The sequence below is a fragment of the Chaetura pelagica genome, unplaced genomic scaffold (assembly GCF_000747805.2).
Source record: "Chaetura pelagica isolate M959 unplaced genomic scaffold, ChaPel_1.0 scaffold324, whole genome shotgun sequence".
Classification (NCBI taxonomy): domain Eukaryota; kingdom Metazoa; phylum Chordata; class Aves; order Apodiformes; family Apodidae; genus Chaetura; species Chaetura pelagica.
The window spans coordinates 144,986-157,430 of record NW_009952887.1 but is presented as its reverse complement, the minus strand read 5'-3'; the positions used below and the strand labels follow the sequence as shown (position 1 = coordinate 157,430).

Genomic DNA, 12,445 nt, shown 5'->3' with positions numbered 1-12,445 from the left:
TATTATTATTTTTTTCCCGCCCCCCGCAACAGACCAAAAAGCCCAATAACGCCTCATCTTAGGAGAAAATTCTTTTATTCTTCCCCCCCCGTGCAGCAAGCTAAGAGCATCCCAGGTCAAGTCCCGCCGCTGCGAGAAGCGCTGCCAGAGGGGGTCCGGCTACACCTCCTCTGCCGTGCACTGGGGGCACCCCTGGGGGACCCTTCAGCTCAGCCCCCACTGCTGACAGCCAGCGTGGCCCCGCGGATGCCAAGGAGAGAACAAACTAAGATTAATTCGCAGATGTTCATGCATTTCACACACAGGGTGCCCTGTGGTCCGTTGCCAGGGCAACGGGAGACCACCGGCGCGCGCTTTATTGGCTTTATGAAGTGCGTCTCGGGGGCTGTAGTCCAAGAAATGCTGCATGATAATCGTCAGGCTTTTCAGAAGCCTTGTTTTGTGTTTATCCACATTTAACCCTCTGAGTCTTATTAAGAGCACCAGTATGCATGTCTGGCACATCCAGGGAAGTAGAGGGGAAGCCAGGGGAGGCACGGACTCACACACCATCTCTGCTTTCAGCTTGGAAACGCTGGAAAATGCATCCTCAGCATCTGCTCCCACCAGTCTAGTGTTGAAGTTTTTGCCCACGAGCTGCAGCTGAGCTGGTTCCTGGGCTGCCGTAGTGCAGGGTTCAGCACAGCAAGGTCTGGGGAAAAAACTGACACCACTAGGTGCAAAGGCAGCACGAATGTCACATTAGACTAAGAGTACTGATGGGAGGCACCTGTTTTCCCAGTAACTTCTAAAGAAGGAAAAAAAAAATAAAAGAAAAAAGGCCCATCAGCTTCCTAGATATAATAAGAGAAAAAACACACTCTCATTTTGAATCCCAAACTGCAACACCAGCAAACCAAACATGCCAAAACCTTTACCACAGCCCCTCCAAAGCTGTTGTCCCTGTGAAAAAGGAAAAGGAATAGGAAAATTCCATGTTCAGATGCTGGGTCTCATAGTGCCAAGGGCTACACCACCATATATAACTTCACACAAACAAGCAGGAGCGATAAGCTACATAGGACTCTGGCTGCTCTGCCTCCCCCATTGCCTGCTCCCCATCACCTCCTTGCCCAAGGCCAGTGCCTCCTCCGGCTGTCCTCTTACCAGCTGTGGCAGGGCTGGGGATAGAGGGACAGGGTTAACATCACAAATGCCAAAACGCCCCAAGCAGCTTCAGTGCTTCCACCAACATCAAGCGCTAATCCAGCATGAGAGGAGAGGGAGAAAGCGAGGGTGGCAGAGGCGATCAACAGAAGAAACGGCTTCCATTCAGGCTTGAAGGAGAAAGAGCACGCAGAGACAATAATTTCCTGGGAAAAGCTAAAACCTAACGAGAATTTACTCTGCCTCCTTTATTCAGACAACCAACCCTTTTGTGGCAGGAGCTTCCTGAGTGACAGGAACCCAGGGCCCCTTAATAGGATTTCCGTATTATTTCCAACACCTGCCTAGAAGTTATTTGTTTACATTGAAGAAGGCGAGATTCTCAAATCAGACATCTGCTTCTGGTTCAGGCATATCTTAGGAAACCATCTAGAAAGAAGCTTTGTTGCTATGGAGACATTTTTATTTTCTTCCCTTAGTTGACTGAAAAACATTAGCATTTCCAATTTTTTGTTCTTCAAAAGGCCAAATGTCACTCAACAAAACAGAACTTTTCAAATTGCTATGCAGAATAGGCTAATCGAGCTTTAGATATTTAATTAATTATTCTACTCAATTAGAGCTGTACTGGAGAGAGACAGGAGACACAGTGTAACTTTCCCGCAAATTCCCCTCAGGAACCCCCCCGGTTCCTGCTGGCCAGCCTAATTGCTTCTTCCCTCAAAGCACATCTAAAACTTTGTAATTCATGATGCACTCAACAATCTTGCATAATAACTCCGGAATCAGTCAGGCTACTAATTTCCTTCAGCTTTCTCTAAAATCAAACTAAGAGACCAACAACACTTTGATTAGGAATGTGCTTCTCTCCGAGCGCTATGAATGAGATAGGAAGAACAATATAAAATTAATATACTAATGCTCCTACTAGCATTTGGCGACTTTTGCCAGAGGACAGAAACTTCCAACCCACTGTCTTACATGTCACTGATTACAGCAGATAATCTGTCCCTCTTCCCTCCCTTTAGCACATAAATTAGCTTGCCCAAAGAATCCATGGATTTCCATGAAAATAAGGAATACTTCAAGTTACTTTGTACCTAAGGGTTCTAAAAACAACTCAAAATCAAAATGCTAAGTGCTCAATGCAACAACAACAACAAAAAAAGTATCACAGTGCCAGCAGAAATATATAAGGCAAAGAGAAGCCATCTAGCTTGTATCTGTCTTTGAAAATTTTTTAAATATTGCTTATTTTCTCCCATTACTTTGACTTAACACCTGTCTAACCCAACCGGCAAAAGCCTTTTTGATTCCAGGTAAGTTCACCATAAGTAAACTGGAGTGAGCCATGAATGCCAGGCTCCAAAGTATGATTTTAATTGCACACTTACAATGAGGACAACTTCAAAAGAGATAATAAACAAATTTATTCCTTCTCTTTACTACTTTTCCCCCAGCTATTACACTGTCAAAGCCTTTGTGCTGGAGAAGACCTTTCCACCCACCTCCTTACCCTAGCAAACTTCCTGTTCCTACTCTACAACTGTGAAGTCATAATCCTGTGTTACCAACATCACAGTCTGTTGCCATGGAAATAATTAGACATGACTGCTCAGGTTAGAAACTACAGCCCATGGAAGCGTTTGCCTCCTGGGTGCAGAGAGGATTTGAGGTACGCTAAATCACCAAGTTGCAAAATAAAGTCTGATAGTGAAAAGCACTGCAGGAGTCTGTCCAAACGTGGGCACACCACCAACTAAGAATCACGCTGTGGCAAAAGGGTGCAAGGTAAGAGGTGAGTGTACAGTTAAGTTAATAAACAGAAGTAAGAAAAAAGCTATTGGGTAAAAGAAGGTGAAGCCATCAAAAATGGCAGAAGCAGCTAATTGTTTGATACCAGAGTACATGCTCTTACTTTCATACGAGTAGTCTACACTAAATTAAAATTCCCAGATGACCTCATGAAAAAGACAAATGATATGACACTGAATGAAAGAAAGAAAGAAATGTGAAACTTGGTGGAGGGAGAGCAAGGGTGAAAGAAAATAAGAAAAAACCACACAAGTGACATACATATACCTCAGGTTCAGTTTTGAGTTCTGAAAATCTCTTTAAGAACTGCAGAGCTTGAATGACGTGCTACAAGTTGAGCCATGAAAAGGTTATTAAGAAAAAAAAAAGCAGTGCCAAAAATGAGCTCCATAAGAGAGACCGAGACAACAAACAGGACCCTGCTAATTAATATTTGTTCTGCTTCAGCAGCTAGTTACTGGACGAGACTGCAACAAACAAGCATGTCTCACCCAATCGCATCATTAATCCATTCACGTTTACCACCTGAGGACCAGCTATGCCCTACAGATATTTATTCATCTGCTCCACAAACAAACAATTACAACACATTTTCTGGAATTAGGGCACGTGTTACATTCTGCACAGCATACACACCCAGAGGCAGATATCAATTAATACTGAAAAAATTACTGTATTGCAAGCCAAAAAAAGTTACTCATTATATTTTGATAATGCCACCCCCAAAACACCCTCAAAAATCAAAAACATAAGTCTTGAAGAGCAAAGTTTAGCTTAAATATGCTCAGTTTAAAACTACCACTTCATTATTACAGAAAGCAAAATACACCAAATGCCTCGCTTGTGGATGGAGAAAGGCACAAGTAGAATCCACGACATGAGTGTGAAACGTTTGGATTTTAACTAGCCTGTGAAGTGCTTTTCAGCTGAATGGTACTAAAGTAGCAAAACAACAAAATGATCAGGAAATAAACTGTGTAGATTTCTTTAGGTGTGTAACCACTACCTACATTTCTTTGGCTCCTTAAATACATACTGAATGCAAGACATTTGGCAGGATATTCATGCCACTGGAGGAAGTCTCACTTAAAGAAACATGACAATTAAGACAAAGTCCACAGCAATATATCATGGCAGTTTATGTAGCATTCCTCTACCAGCAGAAGAACAAAGTCTGAGTAATGTAATTAAATCTGTTAATACCTGAAAGTCTTACCATATACGATGGGAATTTTGATTTTAAACTACCTTGTCTTTCCAGAAGCATTTAACTCTTACAACTTTTTTTTTTTTTTTTAAATTGTCAAATTAGAACTGCAGGAGTAAGCAGCTTAGTCTTACCTACATACTAAATGAACAGAGGTCTGAACACTTAATAGTGGCTAAGAGGTTGAGAAGCTAAATCAGAAGCACTGGAGCAAATGCCACCAAAAAATGTAAATGGAACGTGGGAATTGCACCCATCCATCCTGTATCTGCTACACATTATTTGCCCTCACACAGATTGAAGCAAAAGCAATCTTATTGCTAAACGCGCTGGAATTTGCCCTGACTTACTACTCCTAGTTCACTAGCATGTTGGACAGAAATTCCCAAACCTGCATTTGATGTGTTATTTCAGATCCTTACAATTTTTTAGTTGTTTGTTTTGGTGTGTTGTTGTTGTTTTTTTTTCCACAGGAATCTGAAACAAGCTGTTTCATTGCTGCCACAAGACTGCAGGTTTTAATTACTGGCACTTGTTGCTGCTGAAACAGTAACAGCTACCATAAAAATGGACGGTCTCTACAGCACAGGGAGGTCTTACTATGGGCATGGTCTCTGCCCCAAATCATTTACAAGTGAGAAAAAAAACCCCAAGAACACAATGCACCACATGAGTGTAAAGAACAACAGACCTGCATTAACAACAAATGCTGTAAAAAATCACACAAGTTGAATCCTGTGTGTGACGTTGGAAGACTAAGAGATTCCTGAATAATCTGCTCAGGGACATCCCAGCTACCTGTGGTCGGCCAGCAACCCAGCCAGCATCTGGGGGTCCTTCTCTCCAGCCACCACAGCACCAGCCACAGGAAGACAGACAGCACTCTACTACTTTCTGCAGGGTGGTGCTTCTTCCCACAAAATGCTTCTGTAACTTCTTCACATGATCTGTTTTACAGAAGGGACTTTAAGGGACAAGAGAAACTAGAGAAACTTTTGCCACAGCTGTCCCAGAGAGAGTACCAGGGCTGGGAAAAATACCATGCTTCCTGCATCACCAGCTTTAGCAGCAGGAGGTGGAAAAATCCTTCTAGGGTGCACTTAGCAGGCAAGAATCCACTGCAGGATAATCCTCTTTTTTTTTTTTTTTTTTTTTAAAGGAGTTTTACCACTTTGAAAAGGAGACACATGAAGTCCTCTGTGAAAAGCTGCTCAGTTAACTGCAGAGCTGTTTGTCTTTCTTTTTAAACACATTATATTCCCTCAGAGCCCTTAAGGCAGGGCTGCACTTTGATCGCTGCCCTGGCGCTTGCCACCCTTCCCTTTGTCCGCCCCGCAGCCTCGCCGCCATACAAAGAGTGCTCCTGTGACCCAGTTTACCACATCTAGAGTTTTCCCACACTTCGAACTTTGCAAAGGATTTGGAGGACTGAATCCAACACGGAATCAAAAATCTCCTAAAGCCTCCCTCCTCTACAGAGCTTGCTGTGCTGATCCTGATCTATTATTTATGAATAGGTCCTAAAAAATCTCATATTATCTAGAAGGTGGGTACTGTTTCACAGAATCACGGAACGCTTTAGGTTGGAAGGGACCATGAAGATCGCCTAGTTCTAACCCCTCTGCATGGGCAGGGACACCTCCCACTAGACCAGATTTCTCCAAGTACCTTCCAACCTGCCCTTGAACACTTCCAGGGAAGGCGCATCCACAGCTTCTCTAGGCAACTTGTTTCAATGTCTCACTACCCTCACAAGGCAAGAATTTCTTCCTACTATCTCATCTAAACCTACCCTCTTTCAGTGTGAAACGGTTTCCCCATTGTCCTATCTCTACACACCCTTGTAAACAGTCCTTCCTCAGTTTTCCTGTAGCCCCTTCAGCTACTGGAAGGCCACTATTATGTCTCCCCAGAGCCTTCTCCAGGCTGAACAACCCCAGCTTTCTCTCAGCCTGTCTTCACAGGAGAGGTAGAGGTGCTCCAGCCCTCTGATCACCTTCATTATCTCTCTCTGGATGCACTCCCAACAGCTCCATGTGCACCCTTGAAGGCACAGAGGCAGCATGGAACAAAAGCACATAAAACTCAAGTGAAAAGGCCTTGGAGAGTTTATCTGTTTCAGAAGCAGCATCAACTTTACTTGATCCCTTCTGACTGAAATGCATCCTCCAGTGCTCCTCCCATATCAACCCCTTTGCTGCAGCTGGAGATCAACAGCCGGAGCTGGGAACACAACAAGTCCACTGGAGATCAGGATCACACAGAAGACTGGTTCACCACCACAGCCCCCTGCTCACTCTGGGGAGGTGCTAAGAGGGACACAAGCCACACTTGGTTTACCAGGCAGAAAACATCATGTTCAGAAGAGTGATGCAAATTGCCTTTTCCTGGCCTGAACCAGGGGAAGGATCATGACCAGCACAGCTGGAGACAGGAAGTTTTCACAGACAACTGCCCAGAAAATCCAAAGTGCTGGAAGTGGTAGAAAGAAACAAGACACTTCAGCCAAACTCCTTTCTTTGTAGCAATGGGTAGGGTACCTTCATCTTCTGAATCATACACTAAAGTGTAAATTTATACTTTATAATATCTGTTATGTTCTAATATCTGCCCTGCTTAATAATCTGTATCAGCAAGAAAAAACTTTGGTGTCTCTCACAATTAAACCCAGGCACAACCTTGTATAAATCAAAATTTTGCTACCATATCAAAACGTTACACTGGGGCTGTATAACATTGCCCATATCCTCATTACATGCTACACTAATTACTACCAGCAGATTCAGAATTTTCTGCACATTAGAGGCTTTTAGAGGAGCTATAAAAAATTTCAGGCACCATTAATTTAAATTTGTATTTAAATTTTCTTTTGACAGATGGCCAAAAATTACTTACTATTTAGAGTACCAGAGCTGCCTGTTTGCACATTAGAAGAGAAAAGGGAAAAATTAAAAGCAAGAAGGCAATTTATGTCACGTTCATTACCTGTTAAATGTTAAGGAGCATTATCCTGCATGAATAAATTATTTCATACAAGTACACAGACTCCAGCTGCTGGCAACTGGCACGTTATGGCTGACAAAAACCATCTCAGGTCACATGGCAGACAATCATAAAAAGCCTCTCTTAACCAGGAGCCACTTAAGGGAGGACAGATCGATAGAACAAGCGACTAACTGCTACTCTGGGCATCACTGAAAACATTTAAGGAAATTAGCAAACTATTTCACCTTGCAAAGCTGGCAGCAAGCCCCATAATGCTGACACAGAAGCCAACTCACAACCTGAACACCATGCAAGATAAACATCTAGTTATAATTTCAATGTATATTGGCACAAAGTAGCATCACCCTCCTTTCCCCTCTCCAAGCTGTATGAATAACAGTGCGTTTGAGTCATTCCTAGACAGAATCAGCCTTATTGGTATAAACACTCCCCATAACTCCCATGCCAGCATAAACATCCCAACATCTCACACACATTACAAAAACATAATTAGCATATTTTGTTTAAAACCAGCCATTGGCATACACTAGCAGTTCTCCTCATTCACTCTGAGTGAAACACTTGTGGTTCCAACTCTACAGGTATGCAAACTTGCTAAAGAAAACAGGTGGGTTTGTATTCCCATATTTCAGTATCTGTCGTACTTGTTTGTTTGGGTGCAGAAAAAAGGAAAACAGACTAAACTTACTTGTTCACAGTGAACAAGGGGTGTTTTAGGGAAATCATTAATATGCAACCAGCCTTGACCCATAAATTGATAATCCCAGTTCCCAGCTCTCACGACAAGGAACCTGAAGTGAAATCCAATGTGCTGTGGTCCTAAGTTGGCAGATGAAACAGCTTCAGTGCCTTTGCTTCTCACAGTAAAATCTGACAGTTCCTTTCAGCTCCTGGTTGTTATGCAGAGCCACGTGGGTAACAGGAAAACTGACAACCATCATCTCAGTTGCACTCGACTGGGACGTGGCAGAGTTGCCAGTGGCAGAACAGGCATGCTGAGGAAGGCCGTGGGACACGGCCCCACCTGGAGCTACCAGAGAAGCAAAGGCATAGCCTCTCACAAAGCAGCCCTGGCCAGACAAGTCTCTGGCAGGGGCAAAGGTGGTGCTCAGAACTGTGCTGCTCCCTATGCTGTCTAGGGCATGCCAGTAACACCTGCTTGGCAAGCTCTGGTCATCTTGTCCAATGCATATAAGACTTGTGGTGAAAACCTCTTCAGCCAAGAATAAAACTACATTTGTCCCCAAAAAAGCATAATTAAAAACATGAAAAATTGTTTTTAAGTGCTTAAGCATATCTTTAATTTCACAGTCAACATCACCTAAAAAATCTTACACTCATTAAAATTATGCAAGCCACTCAGGCTTGCATATCCAGCTACCTGGAGCTGGGCTGTTAACTGCACAGCTGACACCAGCAGGTTCTGTGGTGAATTGCTAAACCTCCTGTGGCAGTAGGGAGACCAGACTGATCCAGGAGAGGGCAGGGCCAAGATGCACCTCCCCACTTTCAGCACTAAAATCCCAGGAGCCTCTGAGAGACTTTTCATGGCTACCCAATATGGATAAGCATACACTGAATCATAGTGGTAGGCAGCACTGAATGCTCAAAATTACATAAGACACAAGGTGTGTATTACATCTTATAAACACTACCACGTGCAGCATGGTACACATATGCATGCTCTGACTTCATTCAGAGCCTGAAAATTAACTTTTGGAAAAGGAAAGCAGGCTCCTCAGTACAAGTACCACCTTGAAAGGAGTCGGGAACGGCAGCTCACTCCTTTCCAACTGCTATGGCAAAGACAGCTGGCAGCACCCCACCTCTCCCCTGCGAGTCAGAGAGCTCTCCTTCCATAACGGTATTATTAGGATGTATCAGAATTACAGATTACAGCCTCCAAATGACTTAAAAGTGCTGGCTAATTCTTTCTGCCTTAGAAGCTTGGGCAGAGACCCTGGGCAGTCCTTCCTTTACACCCAGAAACTGCTGTTCCACCAAACCTACTGGATGGCACACTGCTTGCAATCCCAGCTGCCCCACTACCAGCCTCTTTCTAAGCGTCATACACCATCTATGCAGGGCTCTGATAACCAATAGGAGCATCGCAACTGGGTTTCACTTTGTGACTTTTTCCACGACTATGGGCCATATCTCAGAAAAGAAACATGGTGTACAGCTCTTTCGAGCCACCCCTTACACATACAAAATGAAGTCCTACCTTGATGGAGTCTCTGTCTGCATGCAGAGCAGCCCCCGTAAGCAAGGAGAAAAGAAGGCGGTGGCAGGGGATGGGGAGGTAGGGGGAGAGAGAATGAGAAAAGTACTAGTTAGTTTACATTAAATTATACGTTTATCATACTCAGAAGAAAGAATCCTGATGTCTGTTAAATAATAAATTGCACAGATGGTAATTTTCTGTACAGTTAATTATTAATACTGTACAGCCAGGTTTATAAAACTGGATTTCTAGTATTTGAATACAATTTTTAGCTACCACTAGATAATAAATACTGAAGCTATTAGCTAGAAATTCTTGTGAAAAGTACTTTTTTTTTTTTTCCTTTTTTTTCCCCCAGAAAATATGAGTTTAAAAAAAGAAGATAAGAAAAGAGAAACAAAGTTCTGACATGAACTACCTACCTCTTTGGTGATCGTTATCATGGTGCTTCTTCTCATCTTTAATTGGAAGGTGGGACTGCCCGCCCAGCGCACTGGACAGTGCCAGAAGACCAGCACTGCTGCCAATGGGTGGGATGGTTGGAGGCTGCAAGCCTGAGGGGTGCGGAGTGAGCGGCACAGGAAGACCATGTCCATGTGACAAATGCTGGGCCTGGAGTTGTTGCTGCTGTGAAAAACAAAACACAGATATTGAATTTGTTCAGGCAGCCAGGGGCTGTCCGATTGATCTTGTACATCAAACGTGACTGATCAGATCAACCAGTGGATCTGATCAGTCCAAATACCAACTCTCATAAACAAAGGAGAGGAATTGTACAGTTTTGGTGACACTTTTATTTCCCTAGCAGAGGTAATATATTTTACACTTTCTAGCAGAAATGCACCATGTACATGCCTAATCAAAACATATGTAGCAGTTATATAATGAAAAAAAAGCTGAAAATTGAGAAAATTAGTGTTAAACAGTTCTCCCAGCGCTACTGCACAGCATGCAGTGAGAGTTAATTTGAAAGAGAAAACCTGAATTAACAATCCAGAAAAGGAAACTGGTTGCAGCCACCATTTTAAGCCCTTTAAGTGTCCTCAGCGGTACTTGAGCAAATTACTAAAGAAAATCTAATGTAGCAAGGCTTGGGTCCTCCTGTAGGCTTGCTCAATAATGCTGAAATAATTGGGCACTCTGTGCACGTTTAGTGATGCTCGAATGAAAAGCTAGAGGCCTGCCCTTGTACTCTTCTCTAGCTGCTGAGTCTGTGTTGTGACAGGTTTATTTGAGTGGGACTGTGATGCATGCACCAGTAACTGCGCTGACAAGAGTTTAAAGTCATTTTTACCAGTACACTGGCAACACATAGAGAAAGCCCTTGAGAGGTTCGAATTGGAGTGCTTGACCTCAACCAGGGCTGCATCAAGCTCTCTGCTATGCTAGCCTTTGTGGGGTAGATAGATTGTTTGTTGTTATTCAAGGGGAAGGCAGGGGGGAAAAAAACAACAACCCCAAAACACAACAAAAAAACCAAACCCAAACAAACAGGTGAAAAAAGTTATGTTAAATATATCTTGAGATCTGCTTAGGTCTGAGGCTTGCCCACTAACTGTCCAACTAATTTCTGTTCATACAATAGCTAGGTTAGCTCTGAATTTTTTTGTTTTCAAGCACTAAGTGCTAAGGACTCAGGGTAAACCAAATCAGAAATCCCCTAGCATTGCTTTTTCCCCACTGCACAACTGTATACAGGACTTTGGAAGAAGAAATAAAATCTAACACATAAAAACATTCCATTTTAAATTCCTAATTAAGAACATTTAAATGTCACTTTAGTTTGTTTTTCATTTGAAGCTAAACACACTTCTCACTTTGCAACCCAGCTCTTTAATCAGTCAAGAAACACTACGCTGTTCACTTGGTTGTTCCCTCCCTCCTTAGCATGAATTTTTACATAAGGGTGAGCTGAAAGTAAAAGACTGCGAGTCACACTAGGTAACTCTTGCAGCACACTGCATGCTCACTGCCCTCAACACCCCCCTGTGGAAGTACAGATCCTTCTATCCTTGGAAATACAATCCAGGAGGTGGAATCAGATTGGCCGTGGCATGCATATCTCATCTGACCCAGATCAGCGCCAGAGAAAGCAGTGGAATGATCCAAAAGGAAGGTGAGAATAAAAATAAATTGAAAATGCAAAAAAATAGAGGGGCCAAGGCAAGGCACAAAAAGCCCCCAAACCCATAAAGAAGATTCTTCCAGGTAGAAGAGGGAAGGCTTGATCCATTTCCTGCTTGAGAACCATGACATTCCAGCATATACTCTTTCTTGTAGGAAGTAACAACCACATTTTGCTTGCTTGATGCTCTTATGGAAGGATGCTTTGTTTCTCAAAATTTTACATAAACTACAACAAAATGAAGCAAGAGCCAAGAGTGTATTGTTTAGCTTCAGGGTTTGAATCAGACTCTCAGACAGCAAGGGAACAATCTGGCATGCCTGACCTGGAGAAGGCAGGAGGAGAGGAAGAGGAAAGAAAGGAATGGACAAAATCTGTTTTCTGGAGCCTTATTTCAAATAAGGAATTTCTAGTTCCTGATGAAGAACATGCTATAAACCACTGCAAGAAAATGTCTGCATGAACCTGCCAGTGATCTGAAGGAAAGGCATTGAGAAAAGCCTGAAATACCTACAGTGACAGAGCTTTCCCATTTTTAACTATTTCACTGTCAACTGGAGTGTACCAGGTAAGGGATCCTCATTGCACAGCACCGTACAATCCATATAGATCTGCCTGATGAACTACCAAATTTGCATTCTATGTCTCCTGTTTGGACAAAAGATTGTTTGGAAAGAGTTTGATTTAAAAATGCATTGTGACTGTAATCCCTTTTTTACTGCTCTTTGTTGGGAACTCTCTACAGCAAGACAGCAGCACAGAATGCCCCTTGGATATACCAAACATCATTAATGCTTTCCAGGCATGGACATTAAGAGTAGCACTGGTAATGACACCTCAGTCGCTAGCAAATGGAGATCACCTAGAACAGCATGGTTGGCCTGATACCTCCTGGCCAAGAAATTACATGTTTTCACTGCAA

At 42.9% G+C, this 12,445-nt stretch overlaps 1 protein-coding gene across 1 annotated transcript in view; it reads right to left on the bottom strand.

Moving 5' to 3' along the window:
- TLE4 (transducin-like enhancer of split 4) overlaps positions 1-12,445 on the bottom strand; it is a 190,608-nt gene that overhangs the window by 33,503 nt on the left and 144,660 nt on the right. The window contains exons 10-11 of the mRNA XM_009995459.1: positions 9,821-10,022; positions 9,399-9,415 (exon numbers count right to left, since the gene is read on the bottom strand). Of these exons, the coding sequence (XP_009993761.1) occupies positions 9,399-9,415; positions 9,821-10,022 (219 nt within the window). The remainder of the gene's footprint in view (positions 1-9,398; positions 9,416-9,820; positions 10,023-12,445) is intronic.